Source organism: Neophocaena asiaeorientalis, unplaced genomic scaffold, assembly GCF_003031525.2.
Source record: "Neophocaena asiaeorientalis asiaeorientalis breed wild unplaced genomic scaffold, Neophocaena_asiaeorientalis_V1.1 scaffold57, whole genome shotgun sequence".
Lineage (NCBI taxonomy): Eukaryota > Metazoa > Chordata > Mammalia > Artiodactyla > Phocoenidae > Neophocaena > Neophocaena asiaeorientalis.
The window spans coordinates 1,384,094-1,409,068 of record NW_020172731.1 but is presented as its reverse complement, the minus strand read 5'-3'; the positions used below and the strand labels follow the sequence as shown (position 1 = coordinate 1,409,068).

Here is a 24,975-nt window from a genome sequence, read left to right as displayed (position 1 = left end):
AGTACTATTTCTTTACAGATTTCATTAATAACAAAACCAAAAAGGGACCCTCGGCCATTCGACCCATAGCCCCCTCTCCATCTTCCCTCACCCTTTCACACCAGCCACACCAAACTCAAATTTGCTCACAGGGCTCCTAATACCCGCCCTGCTCCCTGCCACCTTCCTATGAGGCAAAGCCTATTCTTGGCTAATTCTCAGTGCAAGTACTGCTGATATTCTAAGAAGCCTCTTCTGGCAATTATCCCTACTCCATCCTGCCAGGTAGTACACATATTACTTCTTTTAATTCATTGCTCTAATTTCTATGTTATACTGCAAATTCCCTGGGGGCAAACGATGCCTTCATTTTCTTTACATTTCCAAAGCCCAGCACAATACCAGGTATATAGTGGGTACTCAAGAGATGGCCAACACATTGTGGATAATTCTACGCCACCCATTAAGTCTTAAAAAAAAAAAAAAACCAAACAAATTCTTAACTTGGTTTAGCAGGTAAATAGTTGTAAGCAACTACATGGTCATTAGAATTACTTTTATATTCAAAATGTGTTTAATAAATTAAAAATGGGCATAGTAATGCCAAATTCAATATTGTCAAGTGTAACATGAATTCCTGATACAAGCAACAAACATTAGCCTTTTCCCCCTTGACTTACAACCCTCTCTTCTTTTTATGCTTATGCCTCTTGTTCTCATAACCAAGTAGAATGTAAGTTCTTCAAGAGAGGTCAATTCTATAGATGGGCCCTTGATACTCATGACAATTCTGAGATACCTTGCAAATTACCAAACTTATAAATATCATGAATTTGTAACTTCATTTATAAAAGGTAAGTAAAGTAAAAGTTAATTGACCCCTTTGGACTTACCTGATGAGATTTAGCAGGGGTGCAGTGAAAAGTGCCGCAAAGCCAAGTCGGGATGCAGCCCTGAATGGTCGACCGAGTCCCATGCTCCCACGCATCTGGCTCAGGGTGTGTGATTCCTATCAGTGCCTCGGCTGGGACAGAACTACAGGCCATGGACTTTCTGTGTTCAAACTATCAGCACTCAGTTTGTGTGCTAATGTTCTGATTTACATCTTTGCTTTTTCTAGGTTGTCAAACTTTTTTTGTTTCAGGTCTCCTCCACACTCTTAAAAATGATTGAGGATCCTAAAGATTTTGGTTTTTTTGGGTTATACCTTTCACTATTTACCATACTAGAAACTGAAAATGAGAATTTTAAAAATACTAATTTCAAAATTAAAATAATAGATTTTATGTTAACGTTTTTATAAAAATTATTGTACTTTCTGAAAGAATAAAATTATAGTGAGAAAAATGACATTGTTTTACATTTTTGCTAATCTCTTTAATATCTGGCTTAATGGTTGTATTTTTACAACTGTCTCTGAATTAAAGCTGCTAGGATGTGTTGTTCTGGTTGAGGTGCATAAATAAAACTTGGTCTCACAGATACAGAGTTAGGAAATGGAAGAGATATTCTAATACTCTTTTCAGATGATTGTATATATTCTTCTTTAACACCAACAAGAAAACTCAGTAAGTGGTATTTTCTTAAAGGTTAGTTGCAATGTGGAATCTGAAACTCTATCAATGAATCTTTCATACTTCATTATATTAAAATCCACCATTCCATCTAATACTTTGAATGGATCATTTCCCCATGTGTGGTTTTGGTTACAGTACGTACTGGTCATTTGGAAAATACTGTTCACTGAGTTATGCAGATTTTCTAAATGTTCACACATTTCACTATACAATATTTTTAAAAAACCTCACTTTTGCTTATATCACCGTTGATCTCATTAGGAGATCTTCAAAGGTTGGGGAAACTATCAAGCTCACAGCTGCAGATGGCAAGTTTTCCAAAATTCGAATTTAACCGTGAAAGCTCACATTTTCTCCTTGGCGACAAATACTGTCAATCGTTTTTCTTAAGTGTTAAGTTCACTTTTTCAAGAAATGTTGCCAAGTATTTGCCAACTCAAATATGAAAAGCCATCCAGCTGTTTATCAGTTATCCTTTCAAAGTAAAAATGGTATTCCAAGCAAAAAGCAGCTAGTTCTAGCAGGCAACTCAGGTGTTTAAATGCCTTTTCTCAAGATAACCAACCACACCTCAGTATGTAGCTGCAGTGCTTTACGCGTACTTCCCATGTGTCACGCAGAAGATTAAAAAGCTACATACTCAGAAGTCGTGATTTAATAAAAGAATATATGCAGCTTCATTGAGAACATTCTTATGTGAAACCACCTCCCCCCAGCCCTGCTCACCGCTTCTTAACCGTGAGTGCATGGTGGTGAAGCATACAGTGACTGTCAGTACGATTTGGAATTACTGCCTTGATCTGTGTTCAGGCAGCAGCAGTGTTTCCACCATTGTGTTTGTACCATCTGTGTAAATCTCGACACAGTGAAAAAAGGAAAGAACATTCTAGTATTATTATGAAAATAGTCTTGAGCTTGTGGACTCCCTGAAAGGGTCCCAGGGACCCTCAGGGGTCCAAAGTTTACACTTTGGGAACTGCTGCCCTGGGGTGCCTAGCACCGTGCCTCGTGCACGGTAGTTATTTCAATACCTGGTTGCTGAACAAATGTTGGACTGAAGCTTGAATTTAGAAAGCCTTGTTTGACTCAGCATCTGGCCAAGCTTTTCTGCACCAAGTTATGGAACAGGTATCTAAATTAAAATGATTCTGCAAACAGATCCTTGAAGCCCAATATTTAACTGCGCACAGCTGCTCTAAACTTAACTTTCCTCTAATGACAAAACTGGCTTCTTCCTCAGCAGTTCACTGAATGGACAGGGCCCGGTGTCTCAAAATTCTGGGAGTGAGGCTGTGCCGGGCTGCTGGGCACGACCTGGTGACCAGCCAGAAACCACTTGGCTTGGCCAGGCCTGTGGCCGTGGCTAGACTGATTTAGAATTGGTTACATTGGGAGTAGCAAGCATGATAATCCTGGTTTCTTCTTGTTGTGTGCCATGTGGACTTTATCGAAGTGCCCAGTTCCCATACACTTGGCAAGGAAGTGTGGGGTTCAGAGGTCAACCAGTACCATGCCACTTGCTTACATAAAAACCTCTTAGCTTGATTCTCCCTTGAGGTATGTAACAAAACATCCTTCTGAAACCTCTAGGGGATCGATTCCCTCCCCCTCTGTTTCCCTCCTGGAGTCACTCAAGAACTTATTTTAATGGGGGTCTGGTGAAGAGTAGCAAGTAAAATCATGGGAGGATATTTAGCCACAGCTCACTGCTGACCTCGATCATATCCCTTCCCATGTTTAGCCACACCCTCAAAGGCAGCTAAGTGGCTAGAGTGCACGATATTTTTCTGAAGTTCAACTGGATACCAATGATGACTGGGGAAATATAGTTTTCCTTTCCTTCCATAGGTTTCTGTATAAAACTCCATGTACGCATTTGCTGTCTTAAAGAATTCCAAGATGATATTTTACTGATTATATCCAGTTTTCTCAAATAAGAAATTAGAGAGCATATAGCATGGGCATGTGGTATTAAGTCAAAAGGAAGTCTATAAACGAGAGGGGGTTGTTAAACTAAAAAGAAGAAAAGTCAAAGCATTTTTAAATGTGAGATGTAATGATATCTTACCATTTTCCACTGGGTCTCATTTACGTCTTTGTATTGCAGTTCATACTCCAGGACTATCCATCCCTTCTGAACATCTGCATTTGGTGGTGGTTCCCATCTCACTTGGATATCTGCATGAATCCCTGTTAAACTGATGTTCAGTAAAGTCCAGTTGAGGCCAATGGGTGGATCTGGTTGCACTGGGCATTTCAACAGAGAATTAGTACACAGACACAGCTCGGTATTAGTGGAATGCTTTCTTCCGAAGAGACTGTTACTTTATACATTTTTATTATTCAAACTCTTAATTCTTCCAATATTCCCACTTTATGGGAGAGTATCATTTTTTTTTAAACATCTTTATTGGAGTATAATTGGTTTACAATGGTGTGTTAGTTTCTGCTTTACAACAAAGTGAATCATTTTTTAACTTAAGGATGATCTGTTTTTAACTTAAAAAAAAAGGCCCCTATAAAAAACTTCTTTTTGAGTTTAAAATCTGATCTGTAGCTATTCTTAAAGATTTGCCATGTTTTACACTTCTTTTGGCTCTGATAGGATTAATACTTTGGGATTTTGGCAAAGGAATTCACTTTAACTCAGAACTGAAGGAAGAGAGAGTCAGAAAGATCTATGGTGTTTAAACATGTCGCTGTTTTGGAACTAGGGCTGGAGAAGTCTCTTTTCTTCCAAGCTCTATGTGACCTGGGGCAAGATCTTTCTTATTTTCTTTCTCATTTCTTGTCTTTGCCACTTCTGTACGGCTACAGAAGCACAATCCTTCCAAACACTCAGTAAATACTCCTTAGCTTGTCTTCCTAGCCACACGTGATCATTTCTTCAGATATAAAATGAAGGCATTACACTGCTCTCTCAAATGGTAATGAATCAGTGTTTTCTGTGTTTTACTTAACTGCATGCTACTGACCACTGTGGAGTGGATACTACTTTATAAAAAATGAGAAAGTTCCAATTTGACTAATCATGACCACATTTTGCAAATTAAATTGAAGGGATTTGCAAAATAGCTAAGCTGCCCACATCATGCTAGTTATACCTCATCTTTCTGGATTTGTTGGGGACTGATGAATTCTGAAAACCAAAGCTTAACCCTTTACATGACTGAACTATAAAAATGTTTTTAATGCAAAGTTTTCTCCAACTTATTACTCATGTTGTGTCTTACAAATCTTCCTGTCTACTTTAAATAGAGGATATAGAACTGGGTCCTTTTTGAGAAGGCTCAGTACCACCGTTATGAGCATAATAATAACCTCTTCCTTACTTTTATGCTTATTTCAAGGTGCCTTAGTTGACACATTAGGGTGTGAGAAACACCCTGAGATGTTTAAAAAGCATCTGAAACTGAATGCATTCAAATGCAAGTCTTCTGCCTGAAGCTTGCTCCTCTTCTACCTTCCCTGGTTCTGTTAATGGTGACTCCATTCCTCCAGTTGCTCAGGATAAAAATTCAACTCTTCCCGGACTCATCTTTTTTTTTTTTTCTTTTTTTGCGGCACGCGGGCCTCTCACTGTTGTGGCCTCTCCCGCTGCGGAGCACAGGCTCCGGATGCGCAGGCTCAGCAGCCATGGCTCACGGGCCCAGCCGCTCCGCGGCATGTGGGATCTTCTCAGACCGGGGCATGAACCCGCATCCCCTGCATCAGCAGGCGGACTCTCAACCACTGCGCCACCAGGGAAGCCCCCGGACTCATCTTTTTTTTCACCATCCCACATTCTGTCAGCTGTACTTTCAAGATATTCCCCCAATCCACCCACTTCTTTTTTTATTTTTTTTTTTTTTTTTTTTTTTTTTTTGCTGCATTAGCCTCCCAACTAGTCTCTTCCTGTGGTCCTTGTCCCCCTTCAGTCTATTCTCAACACAGCCCTCAATACTGTGGACACGGTGGTCATCTCAAGTTAGGTCATATCACTCATCATTTAAAGCCTTCCAAAGGCTTCCTATCTCACTCCAGGTGAAAGCCAAAGTCACACATGGCTTAAAGGGTACCTTAGCCTTGACCCTCTGACCTCTGGGATCTGGTCTATGACCACGCACCTCCTCGCTCTCTGTGTATCCCCCCGCTACCCCATGCTGTTCCTTGAGAGAGCAAAGGCACGCTCCCGCTTCAAGATCTTTACCCTTCCTGTGCCCGCTTCCCTCATGTGGACACGTGACTGTTCTCTCATTTCCTTCTTCACTCAAGTGTCGCTGTCTCGGTGAAGCCGTGTCTGATAACACTACCACTGCAACCTCTCCAGCATGCTTTTCTCCCTCCCGATGTTATCTCTCTTCGCAGCATGGTCTCTTTCCACCCTCACTGGGAAAATGTCCCACTAGGGCAGATGTTTTCTGTCCCCAGCACCTAGAACACTGCCTGGTCTAAGGAAGAGACTCAACGATTGGCTGAATAAACTGAATGAATGACAAATGCCTAAGTAATATATGACTTTAAATCCAAAGACCAGCCCTGTGAGGTCTAGTAGAATACATTCATAATACATGAGGAAGCTGAGGCTTGTGACTGTCATCTTCAGATCTAGGTTCACCTCGGTTCTTTGTTGTCTCTCTCAGCTCCCTCCCTCCCTGCTTTCATGGTAACTCTGCCCGTCATCATCTTTTGCCTTGATTATCACAAAGTCTTCTAATCCCCATACCTCTAGTCTGTGCTATTCCAATCTACCCTCTACACTGCAGCAAGACGAATTCCCCTGAGACAATAGTACCATGCTGTATGGCTTTGAGGTTAAGAGCATGGGCTCTGGAGCTATGCTGCTTAGGTTTGAATCTCAGCTCTGCCTACCAGCTGTCTGACCTTGAGCTAGTCATTGATCCCCTGCTTTGGGGATCAGTTTCATCATCTGTAAAATGGGGATTATAATAGAACCTATCTCACACAGTGATCATACCTGATCGATGGTAAATGCTTTGTAAGTGTTAGCAATAAATATCCTGAGGTCATTTCCCTGCTTAAGCATCCTCAAATGTACCCCTGGGCAGTAAGGTAAAGTCCAAATTCCTCTGTGGGGTACACAAGATCAATTGATGATTTCTCTGGCCAACGAGTCAGGCCTGCCAAACTGCTCCCGAGTCTGTGAACATTCTGTGTTGTCTGTCACTTTTGGAACTTAGTCGCTGTTGGAAGACACAGTCCATCTTGTATAACTGGCAACTCCTGCTGATGCTTTAAGAAGTAACTGAACTAGTCACCATCTCTGTGCAGCCCTTTCTCTACCCTCGGGCCCAGTCAATCATTCACACCTCTGGCCACAACCTTGGCTTGCTGTGCATTCCACACACCTTGAGTCCGGCACCTATGTGCTGTATCACAATTACTTGTTAACCTGCCTGATTTCCCTACTTGACTGCGTCTTACTCGTTCTGTAGCCAACACACCCAGCACAGTGCCCAGCTCATGGCACTTGGCAGGGACAGGGTTAGAACATGGGTCTTGACACAGTAGTCTTTCTACTACCCATTTAGCCACTAGACAGCTACATCTATTGACGTTAGGGCATATGTACCGAATAGTTCCTCTAAACCGTATAATTGGGTTCTCTTTTCTGCTTGGTACAGTTTTCTCAATCTTCTCTCTCAAAGTCAGGCTATCAGATTTACTTGTTTCCATCTGCAACTTCTACCCACACTCCCTCTGTCTCTTCCAGTCTGCTGATGCCTGGGAAACCACACACAAGAACAACACATCTGAGAGAGGCTCCAAGGAATTCCTATAAGCAACAAATGAGCTTTGTGGATAGATCTGAGGCACCAATGTCAGCTACTCATGGTCCTTCTTTGATTCTTTCTATTTAGCTGTTTATACTATTATAGTATAAACATGAATATTCCAATTATGGTTGTTTGTTTTGTTTCATTTCCCCTGTGTCCACATCATGGGCAAGGGATAAGCTGCTTGGAACTTTCACTTCGTTCACTGAGCTGATTACCTCCAGTGTTTGTTTTGAGATCTTATAAACATGTCTTTAAACTGATTTTGGCTGTTCTGTCAATGTAAAATTCCAGAATGATTATGCCTTGTGGTAAAGAAAATCTAGGCCTTTATTATAGCAGTGACAGAGATCAAGGCCAATGTATTTCAGTAGATCAGAATATAATAATCATACCAAATCATTAGGAGAGAAGGAATCTTAAGAGTGCGTTGAGTTTGTCCCTTACAGCGGCACACAAGAATACAATCCAGCTTTAGAGACCTTCTCAAGGAAAAGACTCCATAAGACTCCTATTCTTTTCTTTACAGCATTTACTGCCAGACTTTTTTCATGTTAGAGCCAACCCAAGCTCCCTCTGCCCTTTCTCTCTTGTTCACCAGCTGATCTCATGCACTGTAAAGGAGACCTCCATCCCTCTACAGAGTGCAACGACACAGTCTTCCTATTTGCATACACTTGGACTTTGCAGCCTTCCCCACTTATTTAATCTAAAGCCATGTCAAATAAAACACAAACCTGTGATTTACCTATTTCCTCAACAGAGAAACACTTTTGATCCACAGTATCACCATTGCTAGTTAGCTTGATACAGTAGGGGATCCAAATGGAGGTATAAGATGAATTAAAGTAACAGCTGTTTTCTCCAGCAGAGACATAATCGGGGCATTCTTTCCATTCTTGAGTCCATTCTTGAGTGCTCCTGAAATGGAGGGTAAAAAAGGATGAATTGTTCCCCCAAATCATGCCATAGCTTGGTGCTTGGCAGTCAGATTCAATAAATTGGGACACGACTATGTTATAAGCAAGTATCTTAGTGGCACCATTTCCAAGAAGTAGCACATCTGTGGATTGATGATCAGTGTCTGTAGACCGACAGAAGGCCATTTGGTACTTCTGCCTATACCAAAAGCATCCCTTCATTGACTGTGTACAATGAGCCAGCTCCTAAATTAAGTGATTTATTGGCAGGGACTTCATTATCCCCATTCTGCCGATGAGGGTTCTCAGGCGGACGAAGGTTTAAAAATGTTCCTTTATTAAAATACTGCAGAGAGTCAACCCCCAAACTATAGAGATTCCCAGAGAATAGCTGAGTCTTTAAACCTGGGTATTCCCCCAACTTATGGTGGAAGAAACTGAGGGAGCACACTGATGGTGTTCTGCAGGCTGAGTGACATGGAGATTTGGGTGGCCCTGAAGTGGACAATTGGCTACCGTCCTATTCTGAACTGCTGCATCCTGTGTCCATCTCCCCAAAGCTGTCCATTGCTTGGGGGCGATGGTTTCCTGTTGCCTCGAACTCCTTCCCATTCTCCTGATTTTTTCCCCTTAATTCCATGAAGAGCCACGGGAACATTTCAAACATGCTGGACATCCAGGTAACCTTTAAGAAACATGGGAGTCCTAGGATTTTCCCCTCTACTCATAAAAGAGACAAAAGCCATGAACCCAGAAATTTAAAAAATTCTCCAAACTGAGAAAGCATTTTTCTTCTCCATTTTGTAAATAGAAATGGACATTTAATTATAATATCAAAAAAAGGAAAACAAAAATGGGCTGAACTGAATCAATGTGTTTGCCTATCAGTTCCTTTTTTGGTTTCTCTACAAAGAACAAGTTCATCTTTTCCTATATCTTCGATCAGATAAGAACAAACAAAACAAGTCATGAGGGATAGATGGACACATGGAGAACACTGAAGAAATCAGAAAAGCTACATCTCCATATTTAAATTCTCCCATAGAGTTACTCACCTCTATCCCAGTCTACAGAAAGCATCATTTACCCAGATGACTTAGAACAACAGCAGGATGTGTGTCAAAGAAAAAAGAGATGCCAGGAAGTTCACTGTGGGAGGACGTCAGTTTGGGGAAAGGATATTCCCTGATCAGCTGCTAAGGGGACCTGAACAAAAATGCAGAGCAATCAGAAGATCGCTCAGACTCAAGTCCATCCCAGCAGGAACTGAGCAAGCATGTGAGACAATGTCACACAGCTCTCCTCCCATTTCCCATCTGCTTGCCTCACTGAATGGCTGAATTCAGCAAGCCATCACTGGGTGTCTCCAATGCAAGCAGGATGTAAGCATTATAGCTGGCACTAGCACAGTGTGGCTATAATGATTAATAAGACTTGATCACTACCTTCAGGCTAGAAGACGACTCAGAAATTACCATCCAAGTACTTCCTTTTTTTGTCTCCTTTATTCAGTATACTGATATTTCATAAGCATTGATTATATATAAAACACCGTGCCAGATATTATGCGGGATTCATGTGAATTACTCCTGCCTCAGGGGAACGACCGAGAAACCGTATTACAAAGCAGTGTGACTAAGTGTTTACACATAGTACTCACTGGAGTTAGAAGAGGGAATGATTGCTCTGGCTGTTCATGGAAGGCTTCAAGGTGGAGGTGGTGTTTTTAGCAATCTTGAAGATGGGTAAAAGTTTAACAGATGGCAATAGGGAAAGGAAGAGAGGGAACAGAAGGCAATGGAATAATTGGGAAAAACTTTCTTAAATTAGAATTGCTACTTAGGTGGGGTAATTGATTATTTACTTACTCTTCACTAGGCTATCGGCTGAGAAGGGGGTTTATAAGTCAAGGAGACATAAAGCCAGGTAATCTGTGGCTGAGGGAGAAGGGGGTAGGAATGACCTTGTGTCGGCTGAGGCGCTTGGGGCTGGCAGGCCAGACTGTGGAGGTCTGTGAGCATCACCCCAGGGGGGTGGGTGCTGGGCAGCAGTGGACAGCAAGGACCCTGCAGGCTGTGGGAAGGCAGGATGAAGAGCTGGGAGAAGACACATGTTTCCTTCTTTACAGCTGTTTCCCAAGTTTGGCACTAGGAGGAAAGTTGTGTAACATCAGGGGGTCCCTGAGACAGCTGCTTGTCAGCTGTTGGAAAGAACTTGGGATTAACATGGACAGTGAACTGTTGCTTAATTTCTGGTTGAGATTCTCAAAAGCTGCAAACTCTTGGATGAGAGGGAGATTCATCTCCGATGGGAAAATTAAGTGGGTAGAGGGTAGAAGTAAGAATCGTGTGTATGTGTTTAGAATAGGAAAAAGATAAAAAAGGACTATCGATAGGTGGGTCATTGAACTATGGTATGGTTTGTTTTATCTTGGCTTTCAAACAAAATAAGAGTATAGTAAAGACAATGGTTTAAGAGATTGCCCAGTAAGCGAGGCTTCCATATAATAGTAAAGGACATATCAAATGTATTTACCATAATTGACAGTATTAAAGTTACTATTAAAACATTCTAGTGCTTAGCAGGTCTGGGTTTGTAATAGGGAGGTTAGCTCTGTGTATTTCACACAGTTTCTCAACTTTGGCTTGTCAGCACCTGGTCCCCATGGGGACTGTATGAAAAACACTGTTTAGATTGTCCCCAACCCATTAGCTCCATGGAACAAACAACTTAAAGCACTTATCTTAAGCGCAATAGATCCGGAAGAGCTAGTTCAAAACACAACTCCCAACCCCCTCCCTCACTAACTGAAGTTGAATTTTATTTTAAATACATATTTAACACTTCTTTTTAAACTATTAAATTTAGAGAAAAAAAAAATGGGGGCTTCCCTGGTGGCGCAGTGGTTGAGAGTCCGCCTGCCAATGCAGGGGATGCGGGTTCGTGCCCCGGTCCGGGAAGATCCCACATGCCGTGGTGTGGCTGGGCCCGTGAGCCATGGCCGCTGAGCCTGTGCTCCGCAACGGGAGAGGCCACAACGGTGAGAAGCCCGCGTACCGCAAAAAAACAAATGGACTCACAAAACCGATGCTCTGTTGCCTGCCTTCACTGGGTTGAATTTCTCTACAGATGACCAAAGCCCGTTTATGGAAGCTACTCCCTACACTTAAGTGCTCTAGGTTTGCTCCCAGACTGGCTTGTGACATACCGGTGAGAACTATACCAAGAGCCTATCAATAAAAATCAGAATAAAGAGCAGAAGAAATGCTTTCCACTTAAAGGTAACCAACTGGAAGAGAAATAAAAAACAACAACAACAACATCATTTATGTTCTAAGGGCAACTGTTTTCATTATCTCCAGATCATGCGTTTTAGGCTTAAAATTTAACATATTCCTTAAAAAAAGAAAAGAAAGTAAAACTGCTCTTTCTCCTTTCTAATTTCCCCCACCACCTTGCATGGAAAAGAAACTTTCTCTTCAAAAGCTGGGGTAATTTGGGGAGGGGGTTTGGTGGGGTTGGGGGAGAGAGAATCTTTGAGACTGAGTCTTCACATGCCCACTTCTTTGAAAACAAGGCACCTGCAGGCAAAAGGCTGAGAGCAGAGCACGCTGACAGGCTCCTCTTTTTGCCAGGCCTGTGATTTGCATTCTTGCTGAGTCCCCTCCAAGCTCAGAGGCTGAATCGGGCACGGTCTCCGTCACAGGGTGGCACAGACTGTTCTGAATTGGCTGCCTCTTCCCCCAGCTCACCTGGCCAGGAGCAGAGCCGGCCAAGCCTGCAGCTGCCTCTGGGCCCGTGCTCTGGGCCTGACGTGTTTAGATTCCCTTGTGCTTTAGCTACCAAGGCCAGGCCGGGAGTGCATCAGCCCCCTCCTTCTCCTCCCCGCCTCCAGTGCTCTGGCTCTGGATGACATCATGTCACAGTTTTATCTCTGTATCAGGGATGGGGAGTCATGATTCTATAGTCCCAGGAGTTGCCTGGGAACTGAATTCTAAGAAACAATGACAAGAGTCAGAAAATGCATTTGTATTTTCTGCTTTGTGTAAGTGGGTAACATGAAGGCAACACATTTGTACTCTTAATTGGTGCAGTCCTGATAATGTATATTCCTGATACTCCTAATTCCCTTAATTCTCCCCTTTCCAGAGAAACCGGGCTGGGCGCTCATGTTATTTTGGCTAAGATATTCAAAATAGTTAAATGCTTATAGAGAAAACACAAAACACTGATTTTGCCAGTTTGGTAGGCCCTAATTATGAGGTGGTACTTAGGGGGTTTGAGGATGTGACAATTTCTTCCCCTGGGATACCAAACTCTACTAGGACAATAATTGATGACGTCTTTCTGAATAGATCCAAGACTTTCCCCCACCTCATCACACTTTTAGTAGCATCTCTACTGGCACAGGGCTGGGTTTGGACTAGGGATGCTGAAAAGCCTGGGCTGTGCTGAGAAGGCCTGGAGACAAAGGTATGTGGCCCTGATGGATGAGGGTAAGGGCCAAATATATATTGGTGAAGGCTGCATCCTTTTGGATCTTTTTACTCAGGTTCAAATTTGGTGAATATTAGGGTGGTGAAAATCTGTTTTCATAAAGTGGGCCCAACTGCTATTTCTCTCTTTATTTTAGTTAGTTGTGCCAGTATGAATAACTTATTTTGTTTTGATTGAGCTCTAAGCTGCTAAAGCAAAAGTATGAAAACTGAACCTACTAAATCTCTCTTCATTTAACAATAATTTCAGAGGATATTCAAAAGTGTTACCAGACATTTTAGCTTCCTTTCAAAAGTGTTACCAGACATTTTAGCTTCCTGTCCAAATGTATGTATACAAATCAGCTTTGTCAACCGGCCCCTACCTCTCTGCAGTATCAGCCTTGCTGGGAAAAAAAGTGCATTTGGTGCCCAACCGTCTCATCTCTGTGTGCCCTTTGGGGTACATCTGAGAGACCTCTCACACACCTGGAAGGTGACTAAGGCCAGTCCTAGTTGCTAATTCAAAGTATTTATTTGCAAATTAAGCATCCAGCTCTGCATTAAAAATGGTCTTATAGCACATCAATAGTCATAAGCAGTAAAGAATCAAAAATCACTTTTGTAGTCCAGCAATTAGAATTCTATATTATTTTAAATTATTATCCCGCTACCAATAATAAGAATAGCAGCTACCATTTATTCAGTACTTACTATGCTTGTCACCAAGCACAGTGATAAGTGTTTTTCATGGATTAGTGAATAGAACCCTCACAAGAAGCCATGTGGCAAAAAGGTCTATTATCTCCATTTTGCAAATGAGGCGGCTGAATTGTTGACAGACTGACTAATCTGCCCAGCATCATTCTGTGAGCGAGGGCCGGAGCCAGGCTGAAATGCGAGATGGTTGGCCCTGAGCTCATGCCCTTAACTGCCTGCTGCCTCTGCCTTTCCTTTCCCCGCTCCTCTGGGGGATTGAAAGCACCGTCCTTGGACAGATGACCACCACCAGATCAGGGGTCTCCACTCATCTTGCATCTTGGCTTAGGCCTTCCCTGGGGGTTGGGTGGAAAAGAGGAGATGATAGAGTGTTTGAGCCTAAAATTTTAAAAGCAAAAACGTACAACATGAGAGTAAACAGAAATGGAAATCGTGCCAGGTGAGGAGGGGGTAAGAAATAAACGACTCGGGTGGTGATCATGTTGGAAGATCTTTGTTTCACTCTTCCCGTTATTTTACAGGACCATCAGTAAAAATGGAAGAGAGGAGTATCACAGTCCCTCACTGAATAAAACTAATTTAACAGGGACACAGTCTATTTTCTACATAGGAACCAGTCTTTTAAAACACACATCTTTAAAAAAACCCCTATGGCTTCCCACCACAGAGAAAGTAGGCTGTGCCATGGCCTGCAAGGCTCGTCTCAGTTTGGCCCTGCTAACCCTCTGACTTCTCCCCCATTACTCTCCCTGTCTTCCACCTTGTACCATCCGGCCTCCTGCTTTCTCCCTACCTGCCACATCGGCCTCAGGGCCTTTGCACTTGCAATTTCCTCTGTCTGGACAGTCTTTCCCCCAGATACTCACATGGCCTCTCTCACCTCATTTACGTCTCCGCTATAATGCACCACAGAGAGGCCTCCGATGACCTCCTCATTTAAGATGTCACCCGAGCTCCTGACATACACACACACTCATGCACACTCACTTTGTTCACTCCCCCATATGCTCACGCACATTTACACATACAGACACTCATGCACAAGCACCCCCCCACACTCTCACACATATTCACACGTGCATACTCACCCACCTTCCCACATTCAGGCAGTCACACTTGTACCCACTTTTACACACTCACACACATTCTTGCACTCACAAACATGCTCACTCATACCTTCACACACTCATCCTCAGACACTCGCAAGCACATGCATATATTTACACAGTGCTAACACTCTTTCTGGCTTTACTTTTCTTAACCATGTTGCCAGCTGACATTTAATTTTTTAATTAAAAAAATTTTTCGTCTGTCTTCCCCCACTGGAAACAGATCTCCATGAGACCAGGGACTTTATCTTTTTGTAATCACTACTGTATCTCCAGGGCCTAAAACAGTACCCAACACAGAGTAAGGGCTTAATTAATATCTTTGAATAAATGAATGGGTGAATGCATTTAGGTCATCAAAATAGGTTATTTCCGTTCCTACCACTGCATGTCACTCAATACGTTTTAATGAGAAAATCCGTAGAAGAGAAAAGTCAGAAAGGCATGAAGCCTGCACCTTCTGATATAGAACAGCTGTATGGATCCTGGGCTCTGTAAACCGTGATGAACCCCATCTGTCCAGTGGCATGAAAAAGTCTCTAGTTCAGGTGAACGGCACTTGGTGAATTTAGGCTTCCCGGAAGAATCTGCAGAATAAAAAGAAAAGGCAAGGCATGATATCGGGAGGGTGACAGATGGTCCTAATGAAACACATACTTAAAGCGGTCAAGAACAAGCACTTCTTCCAGAAATGCTGTTTCCTTGGGTCACAGCTCCAGAACTGGTGGCTGCCAGTTATTTCTCTGTCAGTCCCGATTCCAGGGACAAACCATTTTGTCTTTATTTCCGACATTATTTCTTGGGGACTGTTTAAGAAACCAGAGCTAGAGATGAGGATTTGGGCACAGGTAGTTTATTTGGAGGGTGACCCCAGGAAAGGGAAAGAGGGACGTAGGGAAGGGAAAACAGCTAACAAAGTGTCTGCTCTTCGGCTCGTGCCCATAGTGGCTGGCAGGGGTCCAACCCCACAGAGGTCCCTCTGAGAAGCTGTGAAAAGTGTGCCTTCCCTGTGTCCTCGACAATGATGGGAGCCCAGGGCGTTTATCCACCAACTCCCATCGGTTGAGGGCTGCCCTGGAGGTGTTAATGCCACTGAACTTCTAGGCTGCACCTGCCCATGGGCTGAGGGTCCTCACCTGACTTCTGAGAAACCTAGGCAGGCACCCGAAGTGTGCCCAGCAATGTGCATGGTGGCAGCTGCCCACCATGGATGGCTGCGTTGGCACCAGTTGGGCCCCAGAGAACCACAGAGGCTTTTCTCTTTTTACAGATGTTTGATAAAGTCACTAATGTTTGCATTCTTTTAAAAGATTCAGCCAGTAAACTCATTAAATAGGTATCATTAAATAGATACCTACTTTCAACAACTTGTGCATATATATACGTGTCAATTCTAATTTGGGAAGTGGAGAAAGACTCCTGTGTGTTAGGATATTAGCCAAGCTCCTCTGCATCTATGAAAACTGCAGCTATGAATGTGCAGCGGGTCTGAGGTAAAACTCATTTTTGTATATCAATTTTCATTATTCTTCTGACTTCCATGGCCATTTTGGAGACTGTGGTCAATGTTTATGAACCCACTCAGAGCACTGAAGCACTGGAGCCTGTGTAATCTATTACAAATGAAAAAGGTGTATGTTTCTTTAGGCAAGCAACTATTATACAGTAGAGTTCCTGGAAAAGTTCCTTTCTCTATTAGCTGAAGCATGGAAGTATTATCTTTTAGATCCTTCCAGAAAATCAGTGCTAAATAAACCACATTTAAACCACAACTAACATGTTTTAACGCCTGCAGGGTTGAGGGGAGGATTGCACATTCTGACTGTTTTTTTGAACAGAATGTGAGAAGAGGAAATACACCAGATTTCCAGTTGAGAGATTTGTGATGTAGTCTCAGCTCTGATACTATTTAGCCTTGAACTTCTCAAGTCATTTGGACCTCAGTTTTCTCCATAGAGAGGCTGGAATAGATGAGATCCCAGGTACTTTACAACTTCACTTTTACAATTAAGTGACATATACAACCACTAATAAAAATCTACAGAATCAAAACATAATTTTGGCATTGGAGCCCAAACCACCAGAGAACACCAAATGCAAACACCATCCAGGTTCCTATATTCCCTGTGCAATAAGCCTGCCACATAATGGCAAGAATAATAAACCTAATATGAAAACTTGAAACATGAAGGGAAAAAAAAAAACTTTGCTAGCTGGGGGAAAAACAACTTAAAAAGAATTAATTTGAAACACATTTCTCTTGCTTAAACTTACTATCCTTGTTTATTCTGTTTCCTTTTAACTCCAGATATATAGAAAGCCCCATATTATCCTGCATTCTAAATAAGAAATAGGAAATTCATGGTTGTGGTGCTAATGGGATGAAATACGTGCCCACAGAGGAATCCCGATGTAGGCGCAGTGCAGCAAAGCGACTTTTTTAATGTCTGTCTTTCATTGCCTGCCTTCCTTTCCCTATCTTCCTCCTTTCTTTCTCCTTCCTTGCACCCTCCTTCTCTCCTTCCTTCCTTCTTTCTTTTATGGCTGGGTATGTGCTGCTAGGTGCTGTAGCAGACAGCCTCTCAGATGGCCCCAAGGGTCCCTGCCTCCTTCAATCCTCCTTGAAGGATCCCTATCCACAACCTTGAATATTTCCTCCCCTTGAGTAACTTGCCTCGAACCTATGGAATATGATAGCATTGAGGGGATGTCACACCTGTGATTAGGTTACAAAGGATTGTGACTTCTGTCTTGCTACCTGACTTAGTCTCTTGCTGGTTTTGCTGAAGCAAGCTGCCATGTTGGTGAGAACCACAGGGCAAAGAATGGAGGGTGGCCTCTGGTCCACAACCAGCAAGACGTTGAGGCCCTCAGTCTCACAACCCTCCAAGAACTGAGTCCTGGGAAACAACCATGAAAGTGAGCATGGAAGCCGATCCTTCCCCATTTCAGACTTCGGATGAGACCACGGCCCTCGCTGGCACTTTGAGTGACTGTGAGAGAATCTGAGGCAGAGGACCCAGCTGATGGATTAATTTGGAGGATGGATAGGGAAAAATGTTACCCATAGTAAATATCTGAAGGCTGTTGATATATTGCTATAATAAACAAATTCAGTATATATCAGAACTTCAGAGCAGTGTTTAAGAATGACATAAACCACTTTTCTTAGCGAATGAATATGTCACAGTGAGTGTGGGAAAGTGGGTGACCTCTCTTCTGGAGGCAAGAAGGACTGTAATACAACTGCTGCTTCTCTCTTGCTCACACACCTCCTGCTTCAGCTCTTATCACTGTGGCTGAAGACATTCAACCTTCCTTAAGTCCAGTTCCTTGGAGTCATGCTCAGGTTTCCCAGGTCTGAGAGGTGCTGGCCTAACCTTAAAATGAGCACCTGTCTATTCGATCTGAAAATCCCAGTAGAAACTTGCTTTGTGTTTCACTATGAAGGCAATAAGTGGTTATCATACACTCTGAGGTCCTCTCTGATGAGCCACACACAGTCATTTCTAGACTAGAAATACTTCCTACTCTCTTGTGATGTTTTTTTAGCCTAAACCTACAGACAGAGTAGTACACTCTTAAAAACATCTCTTAAAAGAATGTTTCAATGGACAAGAGAAGCCACCTTTGGCCCTAAAGTAATTCTTAGAGAAATGAGTATTCCATTCAAGTGGTCCCACATCCTGAAGAAATGTTAATGTGTTAACACTGATCATCATTCAAAAATCTTGACCATAACCTTGGGATTCACTTTTATTCTCTCTTTGGAGCTTTCATTTTGAAAATAAGGATTGTACTGACATATTTACTTTGTTATCATTACTATGTTTCATACATCATGCTACATATTATTACATCATGTTGAATATTTATGTAATCTCCTTTAATACTGCTAACAGTTCTAGAAGGTGGGTACTATTTCCACTTAGACACGGGTGAAACTGGGGTTCCGAGAAGTTAAGTGAGTTGCCTGTGTTTATATTGCTGTTGTTTGCAGAGGTGGGATTAAAACACAAATCCTTGTGATTTCGTCTAAACTCTCAGCACTAGTAAAAAATAGCTTTTTTTGTTAGACAATTCTCTACTGCTTCTCAAGAAATTCCCAGAAAGGAAAGACGACCAGCTCAGAGGTGCTCTTAACTAAACTCTCAGAAATCTGTAACCTGGCAAGCCCTAAGAGCAGCATTTCCTGTTACTGCACATTGGAATCAACTGAGTTTTAAGAAAATACTGATGCCTTGGTCTACTCCCAGAGGCTTGACCCAATCTGTCAGGGGTGCAACCTGGGTATTGAGATTTTTTAAACAATAGGTAGCCCAGGTTGAGAGCCAGTGATGTAGAGAAAGTTATACGTAAGCACTGAAAAGTTAGCTTTCCACATTATTAGGTTCTCTGATCAGTTCTAGCAGAGCTGCAGATCAAGAGTGACCTCCTTTGAGCCAAATTCTGGAGGGTGTGGGAAGGATGTGAATTAATTATGACCTTAAAAGAGTATAATAATTGTTTACAATGAACGCTTGGAGAACTACGAGATATTTTCAATATATGTGTGAAATGATACATCTAAATGCTAAACCTGCCCAAATTTCTGATGGGCTATAAACTGGTAATAAGAACTAACTAAGAATAAGTTAAACTGATATTCCTACTGAAATTATTCTCTAGAAATCTTGAAGAGAGTTTTACTAAATTCAAGTTTTGAAAAGTCAATGGAATGATGTTATGTTCAGACCTACGATGACAGAGGGACGGCATCAGAGGGGCTGGGAGGCGCCGCTGGTTGCAGCACACCACCTTTGACAGTGACCGTGCCTGATTTTGTCAGCCAGATTGGCTGGGCCTCCTTTCCTGCCCAGTGGCTCTCCCCTTGGAGGAACGTGATCTTCCTGGGCCGTACACAGACGTCGAACAGCTGTTACATACTGAGATAGTCATCTGCCTTCTTACCTTCCGTTCTCTCACCAGTCATGCTTTTCTATCCTCAACTCATGACAAAGCAGGAACAAAAGCCAAATGAAATCACATACAAGTTCCCAACGTGTGCTTGGGGGTTTGGGGTTAGAAGAGAAGGAAGAAGAGAAGCAATTGAAGTGGGAGGGGAAGGCTGGAAGAAAAGGAGTCTTTGGGAGGAAAGGACAACCTTCTTCCGAGAGCTCCAGGTCGTGGAGGGGAAGGCACTCAGCAGACATTTGCCCTTAAATGTCCAACCTCCACTGCAGCCCCTCGTGTGATTCAACTGCTGTCAACAGTCCTGGCCAGTTATTATCACCCCTGAACAGAGAGGCTGGGGACTTAATACCTTGTGAAGAGACAACCTTGCCCTCTGACCAAAGTCTAACTGAACACAACCAGTTGAGAATTTCCTTTTGAGTTGGGCAGCATAGACAAACAGTAAGGAAAGGAAAGAAAACAAAACAATAGTCCTTAATATAATTAAGAATTAAAACTTGCAAAGACATACTAAAGAAAACAATTTTGTAGAATAGATAAATGAACTTCATAAATAAATAAATGGAATGGGCCAAGTGGTTGAACTGTATTTCTAAAATGCTACCTTTTATTTTTTTGTAAAGCCTAAATATTTCCTGGGGCTTCCCAGGGACCAGGTTCTGGACTGAGGGGCACTGCGTTTTGCACAGTGCTTGTAAACACTTAGGTGGAGGGGAAAGAACCCCTTGCCCAGCTTCCTTATGAAGAGTCCTCCCTTATGAAGCTCTGCTTTGAGGCCACACATCCTTCTCCTAAGTACACCTGTCATTTCCAAAGCACTTTTCTATTTGAAGAGCTTCAGGAATTCAGTGATTCCTTTACCTTAGAGCATCTTACACCCCCTTTCACCAAAGGTCTTGTCCTTGATGGATGCTGGCCTGTCAAAATATGGTAAAAGAAATCTGTAAACTTCCTAGTTGATCACTCTTGTCAAAAGTAACTGCCTTATAGATAATATAGTGTCAAAGAACACATCTTTTAAGTCTGGTAGGCTATTTTTTTAACCTATGGAATTGCCAAGTGGTTATGAAACTGCAACTACTTAGTTCATAAAACTATTGGCAGAAAAAGCTTTAATGTTGGAAATTGGCAAAGAATTTAATAAGTATTTTGTATTGGACAATACTGGATATAAGGAATTCACCCTCACAGTTGATTTCCTTTATGGTTCTCTGTGGAATTGAAGAAGGCACAGCTGTAAAGTCTTCTGCTTAGGCACTTAGTGGCTTAGAGTTGGGAACAAGAATTCACAAGATCTCCCCTGAACTACTCATTTCTTTCTTTTTTATTATTTTAAATTAAACTCTAGTATGCTTTAAAAATGGATTCTTGGTGCATTTAAAACATTGTAAGGTTGACTAAAATAAAGGCTTAGTAAACATGTCCAGTTAATTTAAGATGAATGTCAAATCAAGTGAACTTTGCAGTGTCTTGGAAAAGTATTTGCAGCACATGTGGTCTGGCAGGGAGCTTAACTGGATGCAGCCTCTATGGATAGCTCATCTGTATGGCAACGTCAGGAAATGTTGTGCATAGAGCTGTACATGCAGTTCTATTAGCATTTAAGCACTTATCTTTTCACCAAAACTTGTTTTGTTGTTTTAGTTAAGTTTTCACGGAACATTTTCATTATAAAATATATTTACTTCTCTTCTTAAATAGCTGCAGCTGAACATAATTAATCCTAGTTTTGAACATTCAGGGGCATTAATCAATCATCTTTCCGTTCTTCTCCACAGCATTTATCTGGTGCATTTAGCTTACTTAGTGCTTTCACATTATTTCACTGAATTCTCTTGGACAGAACGATCATATATTTTCCTATCTGATCTAAGATTTTTCTCTCTTCTCCCGTCAATTCTCTTAAAACTGTTGTGACTACTAACAGGGCTTCTTGGGTGGAAGGGTGTGGGCACTATTTTCCTCGGCGTTCTTTTCTCTGGCTAGAGGGGGGATGTGCCAAGGCAGCTCCAGCAGCCGCGAGTTCCAACAGGGTGGCCTGCTGGAAGACGGAAACAGGAGCATCACCTCAAAGACACGTACTTACTGCCCTGCAGGATAACTGACTCAGGAAACAGAACTGCCATAGTTTCACTATTCAAGAAAAAAGTATTCTGTATATCACGGTTTTGAGATGTCAAAGAAACAATTAGCATTAAATTTAGTAAGATTTATTTTCTGTTTGGTTAAGGTAAGGGACATCCTAGATAATAATCAAATAATTAAAATATAAAGCAAGAAGATGTGGAATGATTGGAGTCTCCAGTAGGAATGTAAACTGATACAGCCACTGTAGAAAAACAGTTTAATCATTCCTCAAAAGTTAAACACAGAGTTACCACATGACCCAGCAATTCTGGTCCTAGGTAGGTACCCAAGAGAATTGAAAACACAGGCTCACATAAAAACTTGTACAATTATATTCATAGTTTCATTATTCATAATAATAAAAAAGTGGAAACAACCCAAGTCTTCATCACCAGATGAGAGGATAATACACAAAATGTAGTATAATCATGTAATAGAATATTCGTCAGCCATAAAAAGAAATAAAATATTGATACATGCTACAACCTTGAAGATCTTTTATTAAGTGAAAAAAGCCAGACAAAAAAGGCCACATATTATATTATTCCACTTGAATAGAACTTCCAGAGTTGACAAATCCATTAAGATAGAAAGTAGATTAGTAGTTGCTAGGGAATGAGGGGGAGGGAAAGTGGGAGTCACTAGTAATGGGTATAGGGTTTTATGTAGAAGTGATGGAAATGTTCTTGAATTAGGTAGTGGTGATGGTTTGCACAACGTTGTGAATACACTAAAAGTTACTTTAAAATGGTTAAAATGGCAAACTTTATATTCTGTGAATATCTCAGTAATAACATGATCTAAAATGTATAAAGCAAGAAATTATACTTAACACTAAAATTTATACGTATAATTTAATTTTCGTTTCTTCTCATCCTCTACTGGACAGTCATGTTTTCAATTTAAGAATCCCTATCATTAATTTAGGCACACCACTGTCATAAAACAGGGAATTGTAACTCACTGCACAAAAGACACTACTGGTTCCCTCGATCATATGAAAATGTCCTAAATGAAACTTAACCGAAGCACTTGTGAATGATGTCAGGCTCTTTTCAATGAGATGATCCAAATTCCTGAAAATCAGTAGCTGGCAGAGGAGCTCTAGACAAAATTAACACATCATATGCTGGAATCTCCTGGGAAATTAGAAAAAAATACCAATGCCTGAGCTCTAGCCTTTGAGATTCTACTTTCATTGGTAATTTATGGAATCACCAATTTAGTTACCTGGGCATAGGATTTTTCAAAGTTCCCCAGTGATTTTGAAGTATAGCAGAATTCAAGAACCACTGACTTATATCATCTTTTCCCCTCTGAGCCCAGAAGGCATCCTGCTTGTTCCCACCACTGGAGCCTCTTGTTTGGGTCTCTCAGGCAAGTTCTTCGCCAGGAATGGGAGGAAAAAGTACATGTGGGGATATTCTCATCCAAGCCTAAAAGTATAGCCATGCTTTGCCAAAGTCAAATCTCTGTCATGAAAAACATGAACCTCCTAAAGTCTCAGGGGAGCCTTCTATCGCCAGAAGAAACCAACTGATGAATGAGCCTTTATTTTCCTTGTCTTGTAATTTTGTCGAGGCCATTTAATTCTCACTGATGATGATATAGTCTTCTATGTAATTTCATTTCTAAGGTTTGGAGTTTCAAATGCCATAAAACAGGGTCTTTTGTAATGAGCACACCAAAGCTTCTTAGTTTTAGATTCACAGGCACATTCAACATGCATTCATTCATTTGTTCATTTATTCAACAAACAATCATATTTGTTTATTTATTTATTTATTTTTGGCTGCCTTGGGTCTTCGTTGCTGCACGCAGGCTTTCTTTTTAGTTGCAGCGAGCGGAGGGATAACTCTTCGTTGCAGTACGCAGGCCTCTCATTAAGGTGGCTTCTCTTGTTGCGGAGCATGGGTTCTAGGTGCGTGGGCTTCAGTAGTCGTGGCACACCAGCTCAGTAGTTGTGGCTCGCAGGATCTTGAGCGCAAGCTCAGTAGTTGTGGCGTACCGGCTTAGTTGCTCCGTGGCATGTGGAATCTTCCCGACCAGGGTTCGAACCCGTGTGCCCTGAATTGGCAGGCGGACTCTCAACCACTGTACCACCAGGGAGGCCCAACAAACAATCATTGAACACTTGTTTGTGTGCCAGGCTTCAGCTTAACATCATCACTTGCTGAAACAGTATATTTGGTCCAAGGATGATGGCACAGCAGACAGACTATTTTATATAAAGAGGCTGGGCCAGCTCCCTGAGAGAGAATCAGCCTGGTCATTCTTTCCTAATAACTTTTGCTCTGTGTACATTTTCTTGCTTGGTGAAATTACTCCCACCACATGCTTGAATTCTTAAGTGTATATTCAGATTTTTAAAATGTTTCATGTATATATTTCTATTTCCGTTAAAGGATGACGAATATGACACATGCAAAGATAAATATGGTATACATAGCCATGGCTTCCAAAATGCAATGAGAGAACATTTTTCTATAAGTACTTATACATGTTTCTCAGGAACACAGCTTGTCATTCTTGTGTGTGTGTGTGTGTTAATTTTTTATTTTTTTTATTTTTTTTTTTTTTTGCGGTATGTGGGCCTCTCACTGCTGTGGCCTCTCCCATTGCGGAGCACAGGCTCCAGACGTGCAGGCCCAGCAGCCATGGCTCCCGGGCCCAGCCACTCCGCGACATGTGGGATCCTCCCAGACCAGGGCACGAACCCGTGTCCCCTGCATCGGCAGGCGGACTCTCAACCACTGCGCCACCAGGGAAGCCCTGTGTGTTAATTTTTAAAGGTATTTACTGCTGCAGTAAGGCAGCTGTGTCATACTTCATTCTTCTAAACCAAGGATTCTTAAGCAGGGATAAGTTTCCTTCCCAGCAGCTGTTTGCTGGAGACATATTTGATTGTCATGGCTGGGGGAGGGATGACACAGGCATTTAGCAGGTAAGAGGTCAGAGATGCTATGAAACATCCTACAATGCACAGGACAGTCCCCACAGCAAAGAATTATCTGGTCTAAGATGTGAATAATGTCCTCTTCCAAAGAAATAATTAAAACCATTAAATTACAAAGTAGTTCTCCAAAATTCAAACATGTAGCTAGAATGAAAAAAGCTAACACAAAAACTGAAATCTCTAATCTCCTCTACCACCTTGCCCATCTGAACTTTTTCTGCTCAGCAAAGAAAAACATCTTGCATTTTTAAGTACTTTGGGATTTTAAAGAGACTTTCACACAGATATTCCACTAATCAAGAAGCATTTATGCAGCACCTACTATGTGCAAGGCACTCTTTCAGGTGTTGTGGGAATTATAAAAATAACATGACACATGGAT

The 24,975-nt window shown here is 41.8% G+C and overlaps 1 protein-coding gene across 1 annotated transcript in view; it reads right to left on the bottom strand.

Annotated features, from left to right (window-relative positions):
- GHR (growth hormone receptor) overlaps positions 1-24,975 on the bottom strand; it is a 161,510-nt gene that overhangs the window by 17,958 nt on the left and 118,577 nt on the right. Inside the window, exons 3-5 of the mRNA XM_024740332.1 lie at positions 15,015-15,144; positions 8,082-8,254; positions 3,625-3,803 (exon numbers count right to left, since the gene is read on the bottom strand). Coding sequence (XP_024596100.1) covers positions 3,625-3,803; positions 8,082-8,254; positions 15,015-15,144 — 482 coding nt within the window. The remainder of the gene's footprint in view (positions 1-3,624; positions 3,804-8,081; positions 8,255-15,014; positions 15,145-24,975) is intronic.